Genomic DNA, 25,639 nt, shown 5'->3' on the forward strand with positions numbered 1-25,639 from the left:
CACTGAGATGTCATGTGAAATTCCATTTTACTTTTTGCTTGAGAAATTTATGTACTGTGGCTCCCAAAGTGGAATCCAAAGTCTGAGGTTTTCTTCCACTTTCCTTTGTTGCCTTCTGTGTTGCCCTTGTGTTTTTTCCTAAAGTTGCAACAAATACTTCGGCTATTTCTGAATTTGATTATCCCCTTTTCTAAAATAACTTCATAATTCTAATACTTACTTGGCTGTATCTTGGGCTGTTTTGTTCAGCTCTTGCCACACTGATGATTTTTATTGGAGAAGATGCATGCAAACCGTATTGTATCTTCCTGACTGCATGAAGTAATCTCTGAACTGCACAGATTACGTATTATGGAAACAGTATCTTTTTTGCAATCTCTGAGCAGCTAATGGTAGTAACAAATACTGCACACTTAAAGTACATGAACTGAGGACAGTATGCATCTCCCATGTTTTGCTTACACATCAAGGTACTTCGCTGAAGAAGGAAAAGGAAGTCAGCACCAGTGATAATAAGAGCAGTAGAAAACTGTGCATCCTTCTTTGCCCATATTTTTACCATTTGGGTGATTAAAGCAAAAAACATTGCTTTTTTTCTCATATTTTCCCTTAAAATCACAAACCCTATAAACCAACCAAGGGGTAGCAAGTGCAGATAGAGTAGGGAGATTTCTGAAGTCTTGGTAAGCTGAATCTTGTTTACTCTTCCCACCAGGAAGTGGACAAATCTCTTAAACATCTCTTAAATGTCCTCAGTAGTGTTCCTCCTACAGAAAAGGTCATGTTGAAACATGTTTTGTTAAATTCTTATTAAAAAAAAAATGAATAGTTGTTATTATTAAAGGACCTTTAATTTTTAAGTGTGCCTTTTTAAATGCTCAGGATAATTTTTTTTTAATTGAAGTCACATTATGCTGTATTTGGTAAATCTGTACAAAGGAGAAACAAGAGAAGTACGGAAATGTGATCAAATGAGAGGACCTTAGTGCTTTTCATGTGCACGTAGCACGCACTTATTTTTGTCGTTGCAGAAAAATGTAAGTAACAGTATTAATTTTGCCTAATTAGAAGTATTTAAAAAATGTGAGAGGAAAGCCAATACTTGAAGCAATTTGAGATTATTATGCTCAGTTTTAATTGTACAGTGTGTAATTCTGCAGTTCATTCACATAGGACAATGAAAATAGATAGACTGTATGTTTATTACAGTCTATTTATTCTTTGTACATAGTCTATTTACTTTCATACTTCATTAAGTTTGTCATCCTGATTCATTCTTTGGAGCTGAGTGTGTGGGTCTCCATATTTGATCTCTCTCAGTACAGAGGGATGTTTGCTGGCCTGTAGGCGGATACTTCCAAATGGAAAGACAGCTGCCCTAATCGTCTGAGGCTCGCAGTGGCTCAGATCTGGAATTACCTCTTACATATACAGGATAGCTGCTGTCTCACTACTGTAAGAAGGATGAACCAAAGCTAAAAGCATGCTACTTATGTAAAGAGATTGCCAAGTTGTACTTCTTTCAAGTGTTGCATCTCACTGTCCCTGTGAAGAATTTTGTAGGGACTGTGTTTCCAGAGCTCCTCGGGTCCTTCTAAGTAGGAGGGTTGTACCATGTTATTTTCGCAGTCTGGCATGGAGTGAAAGACTTTGAACTTTTTTGATCTTCTGTAAGTACCTATTCCTGCATTTTCAGAGAAAGATGCAACTGTAGCATGAAATGGAAGTATCCATGGTGATGTGGGAATATGTGTGAAGTGGATGGAGAAATGGATTGGTTTCTCTGAAGGCTGTGATTGTGTGTGATAACAAGTTAGGCACTTATGATTGCATGAGGATATGGAATTGTCACTTGGGTTCCTGAGTGTAGGAATACTACCTGTAATGGGTGTGCTATGCATGAACTGGATAGCTTGCCTAGTTTCAGAAGAGTTTTGCTTTGAACACCATAATACTGATAACATAATTGTGACTCAGAAAATATTTTGTTTGCTATTTATATGAAAAATGTTACATTAAAAACTCAAGTAACAGAATTATAGTATTCAAGTAAAAATATCTTTCTCTTCTAGATGGTGATTCTCAGTCTCTCAAAGAGCATCTCATTGATGAGCTGGACTACATCCTTTTGCCAACTGAAGGCTGGAATAGGCTAGTTAGCTGGTACACACTGATGGAAGGTCAAGAGCCAATTGCACGGAAGGTACTCTTAAATTACCCACTGGGATGAGTATGATTCAGATATAGTCCTGCAAATATGCAGGAGTTGCACAGGAATTTGTTAGAAGATTCTAAGTTCTGGCCTATGATAATCATATAGACAACTCCTGCTTTAGTTGCTTATAGATACCTAATTTCTTTCAGAGTTTAGAGACTTAAGTTTTTAATATTGAGAAACGAGGATAGAAAGGATATATACCTTTTTTTTCTGCAAGTAAGCCCTCTAATATTTCAGGAACTTGCTTTAGAAGCTTGTAAGTCTATTAATGCAAATTATTTTGTAATTAAGTATAAAACCCTAAAATTGTATTGAATATATTAGTGAAAAGCCTAGCTCTGGTAATGTTAACACTAGCAGAGTAATTGGTGGTTCCTTTTCTGATAAGCAGAGTCTTCTGTGGTCAGCCGCTTGTGTAGAGAGTTTTCTCTTTACGCAGAACGCTTACCTCAACACAAGTGGTAGTCCATGGTACGTTGGCTGCTGTAGCCCTCTGTCAGTTTGAGATACTTAAGAATTAACATCTTTGATGTTAATTTTTGTTTTCTCCAGCACATACCATCCTTATTATTAACATAATATGACATTTTACCAGTTTATTGATCAGATAATCTTTTTTGTTTATATTATTTCTTAAGACTTTCAGGTTAGTGATTACCATTGCGTGCTCACTGGACTGAATTACTTAAGTTTTAAAATGCGTTTTGATATGTTTGCCATTTCTAAATTGACCATTAGGGCTAATTCGTTCTTTTACAAGGATCTTTATTTTAATGCCTGAAAAAATGCTGAAAGATTGTTATGATTAGGATATAGTTTGATATGACTTCTGGTGTAATATAACTTTTTTTTCCTCCTGTGACATGAGTATGGTCTAACTACATGCATACTGACCACTTACTTGAAGTGCATTACTTTCAAACAAATGCCAGATTTAGCTGTAGGAGAAATTTTGTGTCTTCGTGTTTCATTTGGTCAGCAACAGAAATAGTTCATTGGATTTTTTTTAATAAAATAAGAGATCTTTTTTTTAAAGAGACATACCTGGAATGTCTCTTTCTCTAGTCCTATAAGAGCTGAAATCCATTAAAATGGCTCTCCTTCTTTAAAGATATATCTGTTATCAACTTGTTACTGTTTTTCCTGAAGGTGGATTTTAGCAAACTGAATGCTCTTCCATGATCATGGTAAAGTAAAAGTTCTGTAACTTTTTCACATTGGGGGGAAAATGAAAGGAGCGAGAAGGGGAATTTGAGTAACTTGCCTTCTACTTGGAAGGAACTAACTGGAAAAATACATGGAGTGTAATGAGTCGCCAGGTAAACTGACATAGCCTCATTATTCTCTGCCAGTATGAACAGTAGTTATCCTCTGAGATGCATATTCTGGTTCAGAATTTTTCTTTCTGGTGCTTTTGTCATTTGTTCATGATTCTTTCTCCTGTCTGCCTTAATGTTTTTTCATAGAGGTGGGATTATGCTTTTTTTTCATCCCCTTTGTTGCATCAAGTTTTGCAAATAACATGGATTTATGTAATAGGATGTGGTAATACTAGCACTACACTGTCAGTTTTATTCTCAGAAATGTCTTAGCCATACTGCACAGTTTTGTTTACTGCAACTATTTTATTGTTACTCTAGTAGCTGAAAACCCTACCAAGATGTTTAAATTAAGATGCGTTTTTATTTAAGTGTCATGGTTGACATTATTAAAACTAAGGCAAACTACTGAACAGCAATTTAAATCATTCACTAATTTTTTTTTTTCCTATGGCACGTGCATACAAGTTATATTTGTACAGGAGATAGCAGATCTCTCCTAGCAATTAGCTAGTGGCTTTTTTTTTTTTTTACCGTATTTGTCAGATGTATCACATATCAGGCCGATGGTTATTTTTGGAACAGTCTACATGACTAAGTACTGCAGTTACACTTTGGAAGATCAAAGGGAAAAACAGTTAAGAGGTGACCCTGAATATTTTTTTCTACATTTTACTTTTATTAAAAAAAAATCCTGTATACTTAGCTATTTTGTAATAGGTGTTACAAAAATGAACATATAATAAGCAACTGTAATCAGTAGGTGAAATTTCAAATTAATGTATTCGTTGTCAGAATATAAGTGGAAGATTTGTAAGTCTTGTTTAAATACAGGATTTGTTTAAAAATGTGATATCCAGATTTTAGTAGTGTGTATTCTGTTTTTGATAAGTATTCTTTAACTGTGAAAACTAGTTCTTTGTGTTTTGAGGAAGTAGTATACAACAAATGTGTTTTGAAATAAAAATAACTTTTGGTGTCTTTTGATAAAGTATGTTATGTTTTGGTTAAATATGCATATTTATGATTTCCACTGTACTGAACACTTTGAAAGTCATGGAGTTGTTGTCATACACATGTAAGACATCATGATCATGGAAAAAAATTACTTTTTAGTTTACTGTATTTCTAAAAAGTTATAGGAAAATTTTATTTCTAATTTTTGGCATTGGTTGTGTCCTACATTCCTTGAACTTCAGTTTCTTGAAGAGTTCTCAAAAATATTTTGAAGTGCGTATATGAAAACATGTTTGGACTGATACCTGATCCCCAATCTGTTTTTCAGGTTGTTGAACAGGGTATGTTTGTAAAGCACTGCAAAGTAGAAGTATATCTAACAGAATTAAAGCTTTGTGAAAATGGAAATATGAACAATGTTGTCACACGAAGATTTAGTAAAGCTGATACAATAGGTATGCACAACTATTTTTAACAATATATGATTGTTATTTGTGTTTAAATCGTACTTGGTAGCAAGTTCTGAATAAATAAGTCTCTAGGTAAAATGATAGATGGGTATTGTAACCATTAAAAAGGGTGGGACTGCTCTTGGATTTGGAATATTTAAGATTTTTAATACAATTTAAAAAAAAATCTGCATTTTGTTATCTAGGCATCTCTGTTACCTGTAGAGGTTTGCACTTTTCAGGAAGTGAAGAGTGTGATGTTTTTCATTACCTTTATTGGATTCCATAGTGCTTTGTCTTGGCTTTTGGTATGTGAGAAGTGTTTCTTTTCCTGTGTTTCCATGCACATCTTTCATTAGCCAACACTCTTTAGTCATATATATATATATATATATATATATATATAAAGAGAAAGGTATGTTACAAAACATAAGAATGAATTGAATTTATAAATTAGTGGCTAAAGGTGACCTACAAAGGCAATATTCTTTGGGTCATGAAGTGGCAGGCCAGGCACAATCTTTTACAGTAACTGACTCCTGTATTAAACCTTGAACTGGTGTTTATTTGTAGTTATTTTGTCTACTCTTTGGGCATTGTGTCATTATTTGAAACCTGTTTTGAGAACATATTTGTCTCTGAAAAATAACAATCAGAACATATGCAAGGATATTGCTGATCGTATAAACTCAATTTTTAGTGTATTTGTGTATGTGTGTCTGAGATAAGAGTCTTTCAATCAGCTGTATTTGTGCCATTAGAATTGTACTTTATGCCCTTGGCACTTTATACCCAGCCGTTACTCTTTGTTTACATTCTTTGACAACTATGTAGTTTTTTCAGGTTTTGCTTCTCTTTACATTACATTACCAAGGTAGTGACTTCTGCTTGCTACCCTTTAATTCTTTGCGGGTTGCTTGCTGTAAAAACAGAATCATTTTACTTTGCTAAATTTTAATCTTTAAGTGAAATAAGTAATCGTCTGCTTGTATTAGACTAAAAACTTAAAAAATATGAAATTTGTCCTTGAAACAAGGCTTCGGTGTTGTATGTTAATTGGCCTTTTAGAGATCTGGTTTAACTTGAGAGGATGTACTTCATTATTCCCTAAGCAAACCCAGTAACTTAGAAAAAACAATTTAACATTATCCTTCCCTGAGGACCAAATACAAGCTATTTTGCAGCCATACTGAATTTAATTGTATCATTGGAATTATAGGTAATGGATGAATTTCTGGTATTTTCTTTCTCTAACCAGAAGCAGGGCATTTTGGAATGACCGTGACTTGAAGGTGTATTCATTTTGTTCTTAGGAGAGAGAATAACAATTATGAGAAAGTTGTCATAAAGGGTAGTGAGAAACAGTCAGGCCCACTGGTAAACCCTTTCCAGACACTGGCCTTACTTGCTTTCCTGAGATGTGGGTGACATGGAAGCCTTAAAAACATGCCCTTTCTGAAGCTGAATCTTATGCAGAGCACCAAGCAAGGCCCTCCTAGCCAGGACATCCAGAAGAGTTTGTATCTTAGAAGAAGAGCTAGAAAAATTAAAACCAGTTTTAAGAGTGAAAGAATAACTGATCCCTGAGGTTTTTCTCTTATCATCCATTAATAAGATGGTCATTTTTTTTTTTCCCTGTCCTTACCGTAAGTATATTTAAGGTAGTTCTGGGATTCATCAAATATATGGCAGAGATGCTCATTATGTCAATAAATAATAGGCAAAAGGAGTCTTACAGAATCTTGATTATTTTTCACCCTTCCTTGCATATGCTGGTAAGGGATGCATTTTCCTTACGGTTGCAGAAGACTTGTACTACAACAAGAGTCAATATCAGCCCCACTAAAGTGAGTGGACGTAAGGTACTATGGTGTTTTCAAGAAGTTTTAATTTTTCTGCCTACCACCATTCATTATATTATGTAATGCCCTCAAAAGATCGAGACAAGACCTTCCTTAATTCACGTAAGCAGAGAAAGTTTTGGAGCGTGTTAAATACTCTGAGCACAATATTAATATTGACCTACCAATCTTCAAATGTGCATTATTCCTGGAATACCTTTGCTTTTCCATTGAAACAGAAACTAAGCTAAGCTATATGTCAATAAGTTAGTACAAGGTAGGAAAAAATAATTATAAAGGGCAGACTTATTAATGACAGTCATTTTCATGGGGCGGTACTGGAAATATTTAATGTGTTCTTTGGACCTTCTTGGGAATCTCCTACAATTGAGGACTCTTGTCTTGGAGGCAGTGCGTATTAACTTTGAGACTGCTTGATGACTTACTCTTTAAGGGGTGTGGTTTTTTAATTCTAAAAAGAAAATGAGCTAGACAATATATGTCATTCAGGCAGCATTTCAGTCTAGTTATTGTTGCTGATTCTAGAGAACATCAGGGCTTCTGAGTGAAAATGAGTTAATGATCCATCCAAGAGTCTTAATCATATGAAAGTATGATAAAACTAAGTCATCAGCTTAGGCCTTTTCTACCTTTATTCAGGAATTTTAGAAACCACAAAATGACAGGAAGACTGTAGCCTCTGTTATGGATGAATGGGGGTCAGGTTGTGTCTGCAATGCCATAAAAGAATTACAAAACTGAGCTGATAAACTTTGTAGAAGATTACACCGTGGCTTTGTATCTCATTGGCTTTTGAACCTGCTAGTAAATTATCTTGGCAAATGGCTTTGATTCACCTTTCCCTTTAATTTGCTGCAGAATAAAAGAATGTAAAAGTTGCCACCCTTGAGGACAATTTCTTCTGGGATCCGTGACTAGCCTTTCCCTTCTTTAGGGAGCTGGATTACTGTTTTGTAGTACAGATTAACATTTTACTACAGTTTCCCTTTGCCAGTATTTGTGATAGCACTAGCCTTTAGGAGCCAGGGTTTGCTTGTGTTACGATCCGCTGAACTTCTCCAGCATCTCATCAAGACTTTTCCATGTAGTCTTGCAAAATAGTACTTAAATCATGCAGCCGTTTCTTGGAGAAGCTATCTGATTTTTAACAATATAGGATATCTCCTATATGGGATCCATAACCTTTAACTCTCAAACTGAACTATCTGAAATTGTGACTATATAGCTGATGGAGTGAGAGGCATCTTTAAAGGGCAGTTCTTCCTATCTCTTTTAGACATAATCCTAGTACTAATCGTCTCATACACGGGATGTGTATAACACTACTAGAGGAGAACCCTGTACACAATATGCCTCAGACCATACATATTTGAATGTAATGTTTTCATTTACACTGAAACAGGCATTTTCACTTTAGATCATAAGCCAGCACGTTGGTGATACTTGCTGGAGAGCAAGAGGAAGTATTATAAAGTGTGCATTGGTTACATTTATGGAAGTATGTAAAAGAACCTCAGTTTCACAGTCTCAAAATAGTGAAGTGGGACATGCTCTTCCCAGAGTCTTGGACATAGTGTGTAGTCATCTGACAGGATTGATACATCCTATTGCATAACAGTTCTGTTAGTGAAGCTGGAATATGTTAAAAATTAACATAGTATGATCTTAAAGGTCCTTTCCAACCAAAACAATTTTATGATTCTATGATAATAAATGTTAACTTAGTACTTGTGAAGAATACGAGCTGCAATGCTCAAATAATTGTGATGATATTAATAAGATAATAAAAAATTATCTTTTGTAAATTCTTTTAGTGAAAGTCATTGATAGATCTGGAGGGGGTGGGTTTTTTTTTGAAGATTGTTGCTAACTAGATTCATTCTTATATTCAAATACAGTTATTTGAAATCATTGGTTGAGAATTGATCCAGACAGTACATGATTTTTTTTAAAAAAAGTCAACAAATCAAGTAACAGCCTGTTGCCTTGTTTATAGCACCTCACCTCTATTACAGAAACAGATGATCCAGTCTAACACTGCTTTCATACCAAAATATGTGTTTACTAGGATAGAGGGAAATTGTATTCAGTTGCCTACAGTACCTACAAATATTACACTGGCCTGTTGTCATGCATTTCACAAGCCCATGGCTGGATTTTTACAGGGTACTTTCAAGCTTCAGGTCTCGTTTTGACTTTTATATGTAACATAGTGATTGGTATTAGATGAGAAAATAATAATCTTAAGTGAAAGGTGACAAGGGGAATTCTAGAGGAGCTGAAACACTGGTATTTTATCCTGAAACTTCAGAGGAATGTCTGTCAAAGAGCTTACAGTCACCATTTTTAAATTGTGTTTTTGCTGATGATCAGGAATAAACTGTACATTTCTTGACTCCTATTTTCTTTTCTGTGTTAGCTGTTACGAGTCTTGGCTGCCTTGGGGCTTTATGAGTGTACCGATTAAAACCAACATCTTAAGTGAGGTTGCTGTGGTATAGCGCTGCACATAGTAGTTCAAATTAAAGCACTCTTTAATAAACTCTACTTTTGCATAAGCAGAATGGAGTTAATTATGAACTTCTTAAGTTCCAGTGGTAGACAATAGTTATACTACCTTAAAATTATGTAACACTGATTATATTTCTGTCAGGTAGAGTAGGAGCTGGTAGACCTCTTTATGTTAAACCTTTCAGGGATGTAAAATCTTTCATTGTCCTTTTAAAATAAACTTATGACCTTCAGTTTTACAGAGTAGTCTTTAATTTCTGTGAGCATGTAGATTAAACTTTATGCATGTATATTTTGGTTAGTGCTAATTGCACTAGGATAAGGGTAGTAGAAGAGTGAAAACCAAAGAGTTTGATTTAGGGAGAGGAACAGAATGACTTGTCCATCCTGCACCTGCTTTTGCTGCCAGTGGTGCTTCTAATCGTTCCCTACCCACCCACGGTCCTGTGTTACATACTCTGAGAAATTAGTAGATGGGTACCTAGGTACCTCCTGTCATCTGTTATTTATCAGCTTCTCTTTATTTGGTCTGCTTTGCTAAGAGATTCAGGAGGGAATAAAATAGTCCTCTGCCTGTTTCCATTTTAAAGGCAAGCGAACTAGCAACTTTCTGCTTGTCCTACAAGGTGATGTAGTTGCGTGGCTGTTTCTACAGTTTCATTCATATTTTGAATATGAGAAAAGACTATGTGATTCTGATGCTTTATTAGGCCTTATACTGTTTTTGTAGTGAAATGCTAAGCTTGTGTTCTCTCCCTCTCAAAACAGATACAATTGAAAAAGAGATAAGAAAAATCTTCAATATTCCAGGTGAAAAAGAGACCAGATTGTGGAACAAATACATGAGTAATACTTTTGAACCTTTGAATAAACCAGACAGTACCATACAGGATGCTGGTTTATACCAGGGACAGGTACCGTGTAATATTATTTCTTTTTTTTTTACCTTTTTTTTTAACTCATGAAAGTGTAACTATACCCAATGAATTTTCCTACTACTTAAATGAAAATTGCCTCCTAATAGAATGTGTTAGAAATAGAAGATTTTATAAAAAATTCATCACAATAAGAGTAATCTTTGAGTATATTTTCAGGATTAAAGATCAGTTTAACTCTCCTGGTGAATTAAAAGTAAATGAACGTAACGTTACTGAGTTGAATTTGGTAAAACCTGAAATAATAAAATATTCCTAGGATCTGGGATATGTTCCCATAATGAAAACCAAACTCTGAAGAACTTTTTAGGTACTCTAAAAGAATAATGTCTTCTACTCAAATTCTACTGCCCAGATTTCAGAAAGAAATTAAGAAAAAATGAAAATATGTCAGATAAGAACTATGGAGACAAAAGAGCTTGAAAACCTGCTTTAGTGTGAGGCTGTATCATCACTTCAAAAATCACTTTATGGGAAGATTTCTTACAAGATAATTTTTAACCTTTCCAGATGAATATAAAACGAAAAATATTGGATGTTAAAGCTACACAAATATAAATGTGAACTGACTGAACAATTTCGTCATTAAAATAACTTTTCACAGAATCACAGAATCACAGAATGTCAGGGATTGGAAGGGACCTCGAAAGATCATCTAGTCCAATCCCCCTGCCGGAGCAGGATTGCCTAGACCATATCACACAGGAACGTGTCCAGGCGGGTTTTGAATGTCTCCAGAGAAGGAGACTCCACAACCTCTCTGGGCAGCCTGTTCCAGTGTTCGGTCACCCTCACCGTAAAGAAGTTTTTCCTCATATTTAAGTGGAACCTCCTGTGTTCCAGCTTGCACCCATTGCCCCTTGTCCTGTCAAGGGATGTCACTGAGAAGAGCCTGGCTCCATCCTCTTGACACTTGCCCTTTACATATTTATAAACATTAATGAGGTCACCCCTCAGTCTCCTCTTCTCTAAGCTAAAAAGACCCAGCTCCCTCAGCCTCTCCTCATAAGGGAGATGTTCCACTCCCTTAATCATCTTTGTGGCTCTGCGCTGGACTCTCTCTAGCAGTTCCCTGTCCTTCTTGAACTGAGGGGCCCAGAACTGGACACAATATTCCAGATGCGGCCTCAGCAGGGCAGAGTAGAGGGGGAGGAGAACCTCTCTTGACCTGTTAACCACACCCCTTCTAATACACCCCAGGATGCCATTGGCCTTCTTGGCCACAAGGGCACACTGCTGGCTCATGGTCATCCTGTTGTCCACTAGGACCCCCAGGTCCCTTTCCCCTACACTGTTCTCCAACAGCTCTGCCCCCAACTTGTACTGGTACATGGGGTTGTTCTTGCCCAGATGCAGGACTCTACACTTGCCCTTGTTATATTTCATTAAATTTCTCCCCGCCCAACTCTCCAGCCTGTGCAGGTCCCTCTGAATGGCTGCGCAGCCTTCCGTTGTGTCAGCCACTCCTCCCAGTTTTGTGTTATCAGCGAACTTGCTGACAGCGCACTCTAATCCCTCATCCAAGTCATTAATGAATATATTGAATAGAACTGGTCCCAGTACCGACCCCTGCGGGACCCCGCTAGACACAGACCTCCAACTGGACTCAGTCCCATTGACCACCCCTCTCTGGCTTCTTTCCTTCAGCCAGTTCACAATCCACCTCACTACGCGATCATCCAGACCACACTTCCCCAGTTTAGCTGCAAGGATGCTGTGGGAGACCGTGTCAAACACTTTACTGAAATCGAGATAGGCCACATCCACAGCTTTACCATCATCTATCCACCGGGTAACATCCTCATAAAAGGCTATCAAGTTGGTTAAGCATGACTTCCCGTTGGTGAAGCCATGCTGAGTGCCCCTAATGATCCCCCTATCCTTGATGTGCCTAGAGACAGCACGAAGAACAAGTTGTTCCATCACCTTTCCGGGGATGGAGGTGAGGCTGACCGGTCTATAGTTACCCGGGTCCTCCTTCTTGCCCTTTTTGAAGACTGGAGTGACATTCGCTTTCCTCCAGTCCTCAGGCACCTCTCCCGTTGCCCACGACTTAGCAAAGATGATGGAGAGTGGCCTAGCAATGACTTCCGCCAGCTCCCTCAGCACCCGCGGGTGCATCCCATCAGGGCCCATGGATTTATGGACGTCCAGGTTGCTTAATTGGTCCCTGACCCAGCCCTCATCAACCAAGACAGATTCCTCCTCTATCCTGACTTTTTCTGAGGCCTCAGGGGTCTGGGGCTCCTCAGGACAGCCTCCAACAGTATAGACAGAGGCAAAGAAGGCATTCAGTAACTCCGCCTTCTTTTTATCCTCTGTCTCCAGGGCCCCCACCTCATTCATCAGTGGGCCTACATTGCCTCTAGTGTTGGCTTTACCTGCAATGTATTTGAAGAAGCCCTTTCTGTTGTCCTTGACCTCTCTTGCAAGGTTTAATTCCAAGGAGGCCTTAGCTTTCCTAGTTGCCTCCCTACATCCTCTGACAACAGACTTATATTCCTCCCAAGTGGCCAGCCCCTCCTTCCACGATCTGTACACCCTCTTCTTCCACTTGAGTTTGCCCAGCAGTTCCCTGTTTAACCATGCAGGTCTCCTGGTACCCTTCCTTGACTTCCTACCTGCTGGGATGCTCTGATCTTGAGCTTGGAAGAAGCAGTCCTTGAATGCTAACCAACTATCTTGGGCCCCCTTACCTTCTAGTACCCTGTCCCATGGGATTTCCCCTAGCAATTGCTTGAAAAGGCCAAAGTTGGCCCTCCTGAAGGCCAGGGTTGTGATTCTGCTAGCTATTCTGTTCCTGCCACATGAGATCCTGAACTCTACTATCTCATGGTCACTACAACCAAGGCTGCCCTCAACCTTCACCTCTTCAACCAGACCCTCCTTGTTAGTGAGGATAAGATCCAGCAGCGCTCCTCTCCTAGTTGGCTCATCCACCATTTGCATCAGCAAGTTATCATCAATGCACTGGAGGAACCTCCTGTACTGGGCATGGCTGGCTGAGTAGGCCTCCCAGCAAATATCAGGGTAGTTGAAATCCCCCACGAGAACCAGGCCCTGTAATTGAGAGACTGCTCTCAGCTGCCTGTAGAAGGCCTCATCACCCTCCTCATCCTGATCCGGTGGCCTGTAATAGACACCCACAACAGTATCACCCCTGCCAGCCTGCCCCTTAATTCGCACCCACAAACTCTCAACTCGCTCCTGATCCGCCCCTGGACAGAACTCAGTACATTCTAGCTGCTCACTCACATAAAGAGTAACTCCACCACCTCTCCTTAGTGGCCTGTCTTTCCTGAACAAGACATAGCCATCCATGACCACATTCCAGTCATGCGAGGCGTCCCACCAAGTCTCTGTAATTGCCACTAAATCATAGCCCCCCGACCGAACACGGATTTCCAACTCCTCCTGTTTATTCCCCATGCTGCGTGCATTGGTGTACAGGCATTTCAGGGAGCGAGCTGAGCACACTGATTTCACCCCAGGGGGATGGGAGGCCTCCTGGTCTACCTCAACACTAGAGCGTTGCCCCAGTGGTGCAAGCCCAGCTACTACCCCATCCCCCTTCGAATCTAGTTTAAAGCTCTCCGAATGAGCCCTGCTAATTCCTGTCCCAGAACCCTTTTGCCCCTACGACATAAACCTTTCCCATGTATCACTGTCACGCCTGGTGTCTTATAAAACCAGCCATTATCAAAGAACCCAAAGCCCTGCCTGTAGCACCAGTCTCGTAGCCAGGTGTTAACAGAGAGAATCCTACTATTCCATCCCCCGTCATCACCTGAAAATGGAAGGAGGGAGGAGAAAACAACTTGTGCCCCAGATTTTCAGATTATTACATTGATTGTTTAGTCTTCAAATAGAGTTGGATGTTTTTTCAACAGCTGTAGTTCATGCTGTTGTGCTACAAATATGAATGGATGAAATTTGATGGCAGTAATTGTAGGTGAGATTATATTAAAGTATTTCCTTTTACTTTGAAATACTTGACTTTAATCTACTTACCAGCAGTATTTATTCTGTGCTTCAGTTTTCTTTTACGGCATGAAAGGTAAGTAATCAGTGCACCAAAATAACAGCTTGAAATATTGTGCCCTTTAGCTTCATCGTGCATGCACTTAAACCCTCACACAGGTAGTTTTAACAATGCAGAGGTCTTGTTGGAAGAGCCCGCATCTCCCATGAAAGATTTGCGTCAAAGATGTAACTTGCAAATTGCCTCTGTCCCAGTGAAACATTAACTATGAAGCAAGCATGGTCTAATATAGCCATAGAAAGATCTCTAGGTGACATCTGTACTTTCAGAAAAACAAATATTATTCAAAACTGAGTTTAACCATGGTTTCTGAAAATGCTAAATGTCATGGTAGACCATGTGTGTTTGGTCAGTTGCACTTGCTGACACACAAGGTTGTTATTTTTCTTGCTGAGCCTCCTAATCTAATAATAGTTGTTCTATTACAGTCTGTCTAACCTAATAGTAATTTTTTACTGTGTAATTCTAAACTGTGTATGTGATTGAGTAAATTAATGTTTTGAATTTATCAGTTGGTTTCTGAAGTGAGCCTTTAGGGATTCCACTGAACTTTTAAATCTAAATCTTCCTTTTATTTTGTAGTCTCTTAGAGCCAGTGGAAGGAAATATGGCAGGATCTGTCTTCCAGCATTCATGACCAATGACAGCAGGCTATTGTTTTCCAGATAGAAAGCAGGTCATGATAGAAAGCTGGATTTCAATGTCATGTCTTAGTGCATTCAGTCTGAAAATGTGATTACATCTTCAAGTGGCAACATGATTTATACATAAGGTTTTGAGCATGAGTACATATGTGAACATATGTCACTGTGTAGACACATACAAGCATAGCATGGCAGTTAATTGCCATCCTGAAACATCAGTGTACGGTTATGCAGAATTAGTTGCATTGGAAATGAAGAGTTAGATACAATTTAGATATTGGAGTCTAGTTGCCATTTCAGATGATCTAGACTATCCCAGCTGTCAATCCAGAAAGGCATGAGCTTTTTGTAGGTCCTGTGTCATATCTGCCAGCATAGGGCAGATATCTCAAATACCTAAAGGTGTTTCAAATGGCACTTGATATCTGTGTTTAGGACTGAGTGTTCTGTACTCCCTTTTGTACCAATAACAACTTGAATGAAATTAATTTCATTAGCCAACTCACCCATTGGAAAATTAATATTAGATGAATGCTTTTCCAAAAAATACAGGAGTAACCAGACAGGTATGATTTTAAGGATATCAAGGCAGAAAATAGTTTGGTTTGGATTTTTTTTTCCTACTGATCTGTGTTGTGCCAGAAGCAAAACTCCTTCAGGAATATCCCTTCCTTAACAGGGCTGTTGTACAGACATATGATTTCTATAGATTCATAGATACTGTTTAGACATTGCAGGTCATCTTCTAACCTCTTTGAGAGGTAAGGTCTTGACATTTTATCCATGGATTGTTGAGGCACAGAAACATTAAGTGGCTTGCCCAAAGTTGCACGAATTAAGGTGTGGGGACAAAAAAGTGAGTAGAGCAAGAGGAAGGTGTGGTGTAATTGAATGGAATATTCTTGAACCTCAGGGAATAGTAACTTAAACCTCAGTCTTTTCTGTCTCAATCACATGTCAGCAAATCCATTAAAAAAGATTGCTTTTTTTTTCCAATCTACTGATACTTTTATTTCAGTTTTCTTATTACACTTTTTGTGGTAGGTACTGGTTATAGAACAGAAGAATGAGGATGGAACATGGCCAAGAGGTCCTTCAACTCCTAAGTAAGTTGTGAATTTAAGTCATGTTATTCATTATAGCTTAACTATTTTCACATGTTATTTTGCTTTAAAAAACCCTGTTTTTAAAAAGTGGCATTTTATTTTGAAAATCGGCCTTCAGATGTTTTAGCTCAAAATATATCGAATCGGGTATTTGTGTGTTGCAAATTGTCGAACATGACATAATAATGGTGAATTCCTGCATATACATTGCTTAATTTTTATTTTAGCCAGTGATATATATTATCCTGCTTAAAAACAGGAAAAAAAATCCATAGTAGAAAACTGTAAAACTTAGCTTTAGATTTCTGTTTCAAAGCATAGCGTATCTGTTAGGTGAACACAGATATATGTATTTTATCAGTATTTTTCTTATATGTAAATGTTTTCATAGACAGCTTGTCCTTTTATCTCCAGAGCACAATATTTACACATAAACATTATTAAAATTGCAGTCTACATTACCAGCATGTTGCTTTTGTTCTTTGTTGAGCTGTCATCGATTAAGAGTACAATGTTCTTTTTCTTTTCTGTTCTTCCTGCTGCCATTATCAACCACACCTTGATAATGGCAAGTGAGTAGAAAGACTTGAGTGTGGTTTTTCTCATTTAGATGGATAACCTTTTTTTAATATTGTTTCCAGGATCTAGATCATGTTCTGTTGAAGAACAGTTGGAACTAGTTACTAGTAAACTAACATGATCTCAGCCTTACAAATAGTTAACTATGTTTTTTCCTTTTGACTGGTTCTTGAGCAAACCTTTCATAAAAAGTTATTTTAAGTTCCTTTTATTCCTTCTGATATTCTGCATGCATGTAACTGAGGTTCACTGTTGTTTTAAAACATTTTTATAGTATCATTGCTTATCATTTGAAGGACAGAGATTCTTTATCTTTGGTGGTTTATCTTAAACACTTTTATTAGGAGTGCTAGCTTCTATTAAGTTGCTTAATGAAGCCCGAGTTCAATTTAAGCTTAATATGAACAGTATCATCTTGCTTAGGAAGACATTATCACAGAATCACAGAATCACAGAATGTTAGGGATTGGAAGGGACCTCGAAAGATCATCTAGTCCAATCCCCCTGCCGGAGCAGGATTGCCTAGACCATATCACACAGGAATGCGTCCAGGCGGGTTTTGAATGTCTCCAGAGAAGGAGACTCCACAACCTCTCTGGGCAGCCTGTTCCAGTGTTCGGTCACCCTCACCGTAAAGAAGTTTTTCCTCATATTTAAGTGGAACCTCCTGTGTTCCAGCTTGCACCCATTGCCCCTTGTCCTGTCAAGGGATGTCACTGAGAAGAGCCTGGCTCCATCCTCATGACACTTGCCCTTTACATATTTATAAACATTAATGAGGTCACCCCTCAGTCTCCTCTTCTCCAAGCTAAAGAGACCCAGCTCCCTCAGCCTCTCCTCATAAGGGAGATGTTCCACTCCCTTAATCATCTTCGTGGCTCTGCGCTGGACTCTCTCTAGCAGTTCCCTGTCCTTCTTGAACTGAGGGGCCCAGAACTAGACACAATATTCCAGATGCAGCCTCAGCAGGGCAGAGTAGAGGGGGAGGAGAACCTCTCTTGACCTGCTAACCACACCCCTTCTAATACACCCCAGGATGCCATTGTCCTTCTTGGCCACAAGGGCACACTGCTGGCTCATGGTCATCCTGTTGTCCACTAGGACCCCCAGGTCCCTTTCCCCTACGCTGTTCTCCAACAGCTCTGCCCCCAACTTGTACTGGTACATGGGGTTGTTCTTGCCCAGATGCAGGACTCTACACTTGCCCTTGTTATATTTCATTAAATTTCTCCCCGCCCAACTCTCCAGCCTGTGCAGGTCCCTCTGAATGGCTGCGCAGCCTTCCGTTGTGTCAGCCACTCCTCCCAGTTTTGTGTTATCAGCGAACTTGCTGACAGTACACTCTATTCCCTCATCCAAGTCATTAATGAATATATTGAATAGAACTGGTCCCAGTACCGACCCTTGAGGGACTCCGCTAGACACAGGCCTCCAACTGGACTCTGTCTTATTGACCACCACTCTCTGGCTTCTTTCCTTCAGTCAGTTCACAATCCACCTCACTACGCGATCATCCAGACCACACTTCCTCAGTTTAGCTGCGAGTATGCTGTGGGAGACCGTGTCAAACGCTTTACTGAAATCGAGATCGACCACATCCACAGCTTTACCATCATCTATCCACCGGGTTACGTCCTCATAAAAGGCTATCAAGTTGGTTAAGCATGACTTCCCATTGGTGAAGCCATGCTGAGTGCCCCTAATGATCCCCCTATCCTTGATGTGCCTAGAGACAGCACGAAGAACAAGTTGTTCCATCACCTTTCCGGGGATGGAGGTGAGGCTGACCGGTCTATAGTTACCCGGGTCCTCCTTCTTGCCCTTTTTGAAGACTGGAGTGACCTTCGCTTTCCTCCAGTCCTCAGGCACCTCTCCCGTTGCCCACGACTTAGCAAAGATGATGGAGAGTGGCCTAGCAATGACTTCCGCCAGCTCCCTCAGCACCCGCGGGTGCATCCCATCAGGGCCCATGGATTTATGGACGTCCAGGTTGCTTAATTGGTCCCTGACCCAGCCCTCATCAACCAAGACAGATTCCTCCTCTATCCTGACTTTTTCTGAGGCCTCAGGGGTCTGGGGCTCCTCAGGACAGCCTCCAACAGTATAGACAGAGGCAAAGAAGGCATTCAGTAACTCCGCCTTCTTTTTATCCTCTGTCTCCAGGGCCCCCACCTCATTCATCAGTGGGCCTACATTGCCTCTAGTGTTGGCTTTACCTGCAATGTATTTGAAGAAGCCCTTTCTGTTGTCCTTGACCTCTCTTGCAAGGTTTAATTCCAAGGAGGCCTTAGCTTTCCTAGTTGCCTCCCTACATCCTCTGACAACAGACTTATATTCCTCCCAAGTGGCCAGCCCCTCCTTCCATGATCTGTACACTCTCTTCTTCCACTTGAGTTTGCCCAGCAGTTCCCTGTTTAACCACGCAGGTCTCCTGGTACCCTTCCTTGACTTCCTACCTGCTGGGATGCTCTGATCTTGAGCTCGGAAGAAGCAGTCCTTGAATGCTAACCAACTATCTTGGGCCCCCTTACCTTCTAGTACCCTGTCCCATGGGATTTCCCCTAGCAATTGCTTGAAAAGGCCAAAGTTGGCCCTCCTGAAGGCCAGGGTTGTGATTCTGCTAGCTATTCTGTTCCTGAGATCCTGAACTCTACCATCTCATGGTCACTACAACCAAGGCTGCCCTCAACCTTCACCTCTTCAACCAGACCCTCCTTGTTAGTGAGGATAAGATCCAGCAGCGCTCCTCTCCTAGTTGGCTCATCCACCATTTGCATCAGCAAGTTATCATCAATGCACTGGAGGAACCTCCTGGACTGAGGATGGCTGGCTGAGTAGGCCTCCCAGCAAATATCAGGGTAGTTGAAAACCCCCACAACAACCAGGCCCTGTAATTGTGAGACTGCTCTCAGCTGCCTGTAGAAGGCCTCATCACCCTCCTCATCCTGATCCGGTGGCCTGTAATAGACACCCACAACAGTATCACCCCTGCCAGCCTGCCCCTTAATTCGCACCCACAAACTCTCAACTCGCTCCTGATCCGCCCCTGGACAGAACTCAATACATTCTAGCTGCGCACTCACATAAAGAGCAACTCCACCACCTCTCCTTAGTGGCCTGTCTTTCCTGAACAAGACATAGCCATCCATGACCACATTCCAGTCATGCGAGGCGTCCCACCAAGTCTCTGTGATTGCCACTAGATCATAGCCCCCCGACCGAACACGGATTTCCAACTCCTCCTGTTTATTCCCCATGCTGCGCACATTGGTCTACAGGCATTTCAGGGAGCGAGCTGAGCACACCGATTTCACCCCAGGGGGATGGGAAGCTTCCTGGTCTACCTCAACACTAGAGCGTTGCCCCAGTGGTGCAAGCCCAGCTACTACCCCATCCCCCTTCGAATCTAGTTTAAAGCTCTCCGAATGAGCCCTGCTAATTCCTGTCCCAGAACCCTTTTGCCCCTACGACATAAACCTTTCCCATGTATTACGGTCACGCCTGGTGTCTTATAAAACCAGCCATTATCAAAGAACCCAAAGCCCTGCCTGTAGCACCAGTCTCGTAGCCAGGTGTTAACAGAGAGAATCCTACTATTCCATCCCCCGTCATCACCTGAAAATGGAAGGAGGGAGGAGAAAACAACTTGTGCCCCAGACTCTTTCACCAACCATCCTAGGTTGACACAAAGAATTGAGAATGTAGAGCAGCAGAAAGAATGGGATGCAAAATATTTGAGGTTTTATCTCTGACCTCAAAAAGCATCTAGTAGAAATGTAAATTCTGAGTCAAATTTTAAATGTAGATTTTGAAGGTTAAAAGCGTTTAGGTAACTCAGTGATGGCACCTGCTTTTATTCTGCCAAATTTCCAATCCATGTTATGTAAAGCATTCAGGAGCAGTATATAGATTAAAGAATACCTCCTGGAAAATGTTTGATCTGGGGACAAGTAAAATGATAATTGAGAATACTGGTGTCAGAGGAGGCTGTAAGTAAACCAGCAAATGAGGATGAATAGTTTTACTGTGAAGCTGGAGTACGTTTTTGAGGTTTGGTAGCTATCAGAAAGATTGACTGAAATTTGGTATTCAAATGCATTGTTATACTGGAAGGTTTGCAGAATTTAGTGGATTCAAACAGAAACTATCAACAAGCAGTAATGAGGACGGATTTTTACATCTGTTCATAACTTTATGAAAAATCTGATAATGTTTAAAGGGGTAGAAATATTAAACACTTGCTTTTGAGTCTTCTGTGTGAGATGCATTTTAGGAGTATTAGTTTGTCATCACAAATAGTGTACATCCAGATACCTTCCTACAGTCCTGTCGTTGGTCACACACTGATCTTGCACCAGTTCCTGCTGAGACTACCTCTTTGTAGTAATTGTTCTAGAAGAGTACAAATTGTAAACATAAATTGTGAGGCCAGGGAATAAAATGCCATATTTAGAAAGGTCAAAATATAGAATATTGGAAAGTATGAAAGCTTTATAATGCTTGAAAAGGGCAGGATCACTTCAGAAAATCAGTTTTTTACAGAATCACTGAATAGTTGAGGTTGGAAGGCATCTCTGGAGACTGTCTGGCTCAATCTCCTGCTCAAAGAAGGGTCATCTAGAGCAGGTTGCATGGGACTGTGTCCAGTCAGGTTTTGAGCATCTCCAAGGACAGAGGCTGCACAGCCTCCCTGGAAGACCTATTTCAGTGTTTGAAAACCCTCAGTGTAAAACAAAATTTCTTATATTTAAATGGAATTGCCTGTGTTTTAGTTTGTGCTCATGGCCTCTTCTGTTTTCAGTGGGCACCACTGAGAAGGCTCTTGCTCAGTCTTCTTCATTCCCTTCCACTGGGTGTTTATACCCATTGATAAGGTTGCTCTAGGGCCTTCTCTTCTCCAGGCTGAACAGTCCCAGCTCTCTCAGCCTCTCCACATAGGTCAGATGCTGCAATCCCTTGGTCGTCTTTGTGGCCTCTCACTGGACTTGCTCCAGTATGTCTGTGTCTCTGTTGTAATGGGGAGCCCAGAAGTGAACTCTGCACTCCAGGGGTGTCTTGCCAGTGCTGAGTGGAGGGGAAGGATCACCTCCCTTGACCTGCTGGCAATGCTTTTCCCAATGCAGCCCACAAGGTTGTTGGCCCAAGGTCACGTTGCTGGCTCTTGTTCAACATTTTGTCCACCAGGACCCCAGGTGCTTCTCTGCCAAGCTGCTTTCCGTCTGGTTGCCCGCCCCCTCCCCTGTCCCGGTGTGTACTGGTGCCTGGGGTTATTCCTCCCCAGATGCAGACCTTTGCATTTCCTTTGACTGAACTTCACGAAGTTCCTGTTTTCCCATTTCTCCATCCTGTTGAGGTCCCTCTGAATGGCAGCACAACCTATGTTGTGACAGCTGAAAATGAGAGATAGTAAGATGCACATTTTCGCTGCCTTTTGTTAACGGAAGCATAACAGCAATCTTTGTATTGATTGCTTCGCTTGGTAATTTTTCTTTCTTCCTGCTGCAGGTGATGAACATTGGCAGTGTTTTATGAGAAACATGTTAAAGGTGTGAGGATCTTTTTCTACTGCAAGAAAAGAAAATATTTACTTTGAAAGTGGCCAGATTGGGACCTCAGCTCAGGATAGGAAGGAACACTCACAAAAATGATAATTCTGTTTCTCTTAAACATATAATGAATCAGTACAAGTGAAAAGATTATCAAAATAATTGTCTCTTCTTCTGAGGAAACTAGGAAGAAATTATTTCAAGTTTGAGATCCTTTTTATATAGGACTAGAGACCCTGCTGTTCTACTTAGAATTTCAGCTCTATGTCCAAGCTTGTTAGTGTTTGGATTTCTTTTATGTGTACTGTTCTTCTAACTTCTGAATTTACTTAATTTTGGAAGTAATTACAACATCTGTTGTAAAATCCCCCTCTAAAGTTTAATGATACCCGTTATTGTCTTATATGTTAATGCTGCTTAAAAAGGGTTTTTTTGGCTGGAAGTATCTGAATGTGGTGTACATTCTTAAAATGTGCATGAGGTCAGTCAGGCTTAGGAATAGCTGGATTTTTGGCTCTCTGAGAGGTTCTGCTTATATTAACTTTATATCAGCTACTGGGATGTTGTTGCTCAGGAAGCTTGGCTTCTGTGAAACTTTTTCTGTGGAACACATAGTGACTTCTGGAATGTTTTGCTGTCATCTGCTCCCAAAGTAGATATTACTCAGCATTAATGAACAGTTCTGCAGAAAATATTGTTATACTAACTCTTCTGTGACTAACTGTCTCCTCAATGTCAGACATGTGACAAACTCATCCAAACATGGAGATCCCAGTTGCTTTGGTAGCTTAGTTGCTGCTGATCCCAGTCAGTGAATGAAGGCTTGTGATCTGTGTGCAGACAATTTTTTTTTTGTATCTGTATACTTCTGCAGGAGATTATTCCACAGGCAGAAGAACAACCAACCAACCCTATTTGAATGGTTTATTATCATCAAGAGGATGTTTTAAACTAAGATATAAAAAAATCTAAGGTGGTAGTTCAAGTAACTTAAGCAATTGTACTACAAAATCAAATTACTTGTGTGCAGGAAAAACTGTACAACACTTAAAACCTTTCATCCAGTCTGTGATTATAAAACTTGAGACAAGGAGAAGGAAGGAGCTTAAGTTTTGAAGTTCCACGAATTACCAAATCAATAGCCACGACAAGGTTTCTGTTAGTTTTCTGTTAAGAAGTTGTTACCTGTTTATGTGCAAATATAAAAGCAAGTTACAGAACCATACAAAGAAGCTATTACCTACAAACTTAATTCCTTCTAATTTTAGAGAAATATTTTTTGTTGTATTCTTAGAATACTTAATAAGAATTAAATCTATTGATCCATCATATTCTTCAAAAATGCTTCTTATATATAAAAAACTAAGAATTTTTAATTAATCTATCAATATACATCTGTGTGTATAATAAAAGCAAGAGATTTAATTCTGATCCAGTTTTTTTTAGACTTCACTGTGCAATAAATCATCCTAATAGCTGGCTACTTGCATACTTTACAGATGGTCTGCTGTTAACTTTAACAATTTTTGCCTGTAAAAGGGAGTGCGTAGATTTTTTTTTTGACCATACAAAAATTTGAGACTGTACACATAGTTTTTTCTCCTTGTAATAATGAATGTTTTCTTACATATTTGTCACATAGTAAATTTTTTCATAATTTTTTTTGCTGATTCAAAACTGTATGCCTTTTTATCTTGGAAAAACACTAAAGGCTCTTACTTGGTTCTTTTTTGTTTCCCATCATGTTTTTAAGAGAAAAAAAAATAGAATAAAAGATACTTAGCTATCCTTTTTGAAATAATTTAATGCTTGTATATCCAATCTTTTTAGGAAAAAATATCCATGAGTCTTCAAAAGAAAAACTGTGTTTGTCTACTGAAATGAAAAGTATCATCTTTAACCAAGAGAGTTAAAATCTGGGTTTTTTTCCTGAAGCAGTTGATGTGCAGACAGGTGTGCCTTTCTACTGACTTTGCTGTAAGAAAGATAATTGTGGAGAATAGTGCTAATGGGGGACTTACCCTGGTGTCTTAAATTGTAAAAGCAAGAGCTGTCAGAGCTTGTAAGCCAGTCAAGAGCTGGACTGCTGTTTGCTGATGCATAATAGCTTGTTAGACTGCGGTAACCATGTGTCTGAGCCCCTGTGGGTAAACATCAAACATTGGTAATGTACAACAGACGTTTTCAAGTTAGTTTAACAAACATGTTCATTAATATCAGTTAATGCAGGGTTGAGAAACTCTTAACAAATGCATACCCTGAACATAAATTTTTTTTTTTTGATTGCTGAATGTTAAAACATCAACCTTTCATGCACACCACCCGAAGAAGTATGATTAACTGAATTAGTTGGTTTTTGTAAGAAGAGAACAGTCTAAATTGAAGTAGGTTAAACATACTAAAGCTTTCTTTAAAATACTAAATTGTATGGTAGCCTGATTATAACCACACCTTCACAGAATCAGAGTCCGTGAGGGTGGAAGGACGTCTTGAGATAATCTCATCCTTTTCTCCCTCCTCAAAGCCGAAGCAGCTGGAGCAGGTTGCCCAGAACCATGTCTAGTCACATTTTTAATATCTCCAGGGATGGAGACTGCACAGCCACTCTGGTCAACCTGTTCCAGTTTTTGACCACATAATGTAAAAAAAGTGACAGTTTATAACTTTTTTTTTTTGTGAACATCATCTTATGTTCAGATGGAATTTGATTTATTTCAGTTTATACTCATGGCCTTTTGTCCTTTCAGTGGGCACCACGGAGAAGGCTCTTGCTCTGTCTGTCAGGCTGGTTAAGCAACATTTCCATTTCATTGACTAGTCCTTGTCACCTTCTTGTCCTTCATATGTCTGGAAGTGGTTTCTAGGATTAGTTGTTCCATCACTTTCTGTGGGATTGAGATGAGACAGACTAGCCTGTAGCTCCCCAGATCTTCTCTCTTGCCCTCTTGAAGATATTAGTGCCATTTGCTCTATACCAGTCTTCAGGAACGTCTCCCAATAGCCAGGACCTTTCAAAAATAAACAAGAGTGCCATTACAGTAACATCAACCAGCTCAGCAGTTGGTGCATCCCATCAGGCCTCTCGGTCTTATGTATCTCCAGTGTGTTTAGATGCTCCCTAATCTGATTGTCCTCCATGGAGGGTAAGTCAGCCTTGCTCCAGATTTTTGTTTCAGGGGCAAGGGATTCCTGAAAACCAGTCTTACTGGTAAAGACTGACACAAAGAAGGCATTGAATACCTCAGCCTTTTCCACGTCCTTTGACACCAAGGCCGCTGCCCCATTTGGCAGTGGCCCATGTTTTCCCTAGTCTTCCTTTTGCTGTTCGTGTACTTGTAGAATCTTTCTTGTTGCCCTTCACATCACTTGCGAGATTTAACACCAGCTAGTCTTTGGCTTTCCTCACCTCATCCCTGCATAATTGCACAGTATCTCCGTGTTCCTTCTGGGTTATCTGCCCCTGCTTTCTCT

At 39.8% G+C, this 25,639-nt stretch overlaps 1 protein-coding gene across 5 annotated transcripts in view; it reads left to right on the top strand.

The window, feature by feature from the left end:
• USP15 (ubiquitin specific peptidase 15) overlaps nucleotides 1–25,639 on the top strand; it is a 76,937-nt gene that overhangs the window by 19,522 nt on the left and 31,776 nt on the right. For 4 of the 5 annotated variants that reach the window (XM_068400794.1, XM_068400795.1, XM_068400793.1 and 1 more), the window contains exons 3-6: nucleotides 2,073–2,203; nucleotides 4,823–4,949; nucleotides 10,085–10,230; nucleotides 15,982–16,043. In XM_068400794.1, coding sequence (XP_068256895.1) covers nucleotides 2,073–2,203; nucleotides 4,823–4,949; nucleotides 10,085–10,230; nucleotides 15,982–16,043 — 466 coding nt within the window. Of the gene's footprint in view, nucleotides 1–2,072; nucleotides 2,204–4,123; nucleotides 4,183–4,822; nucleotides 4,950–10,084; nucleotides 10,231–15,981; nucleotides 16,044–25,639 lie in introns of those variants that run through there. The other variant, XM_068400792.1, reaches the window with a different exon arrangement.

Source organism: Nyctibius grandis, chromosome 5 (assembly GCF_013368605.1).
Source record: "Nyctibius grandis isolate bNycGra1 chromosome 5, bNycGra1.pri, whole genome shotgun sequence".
In the NCBI taxonomy this organism is placed as follows: Eukaryota; Metazoa; Chordata; class Aves; order Nyctibiiformes; family Nyctibiidae; genus Nyctibius; species Nyctibius grandis.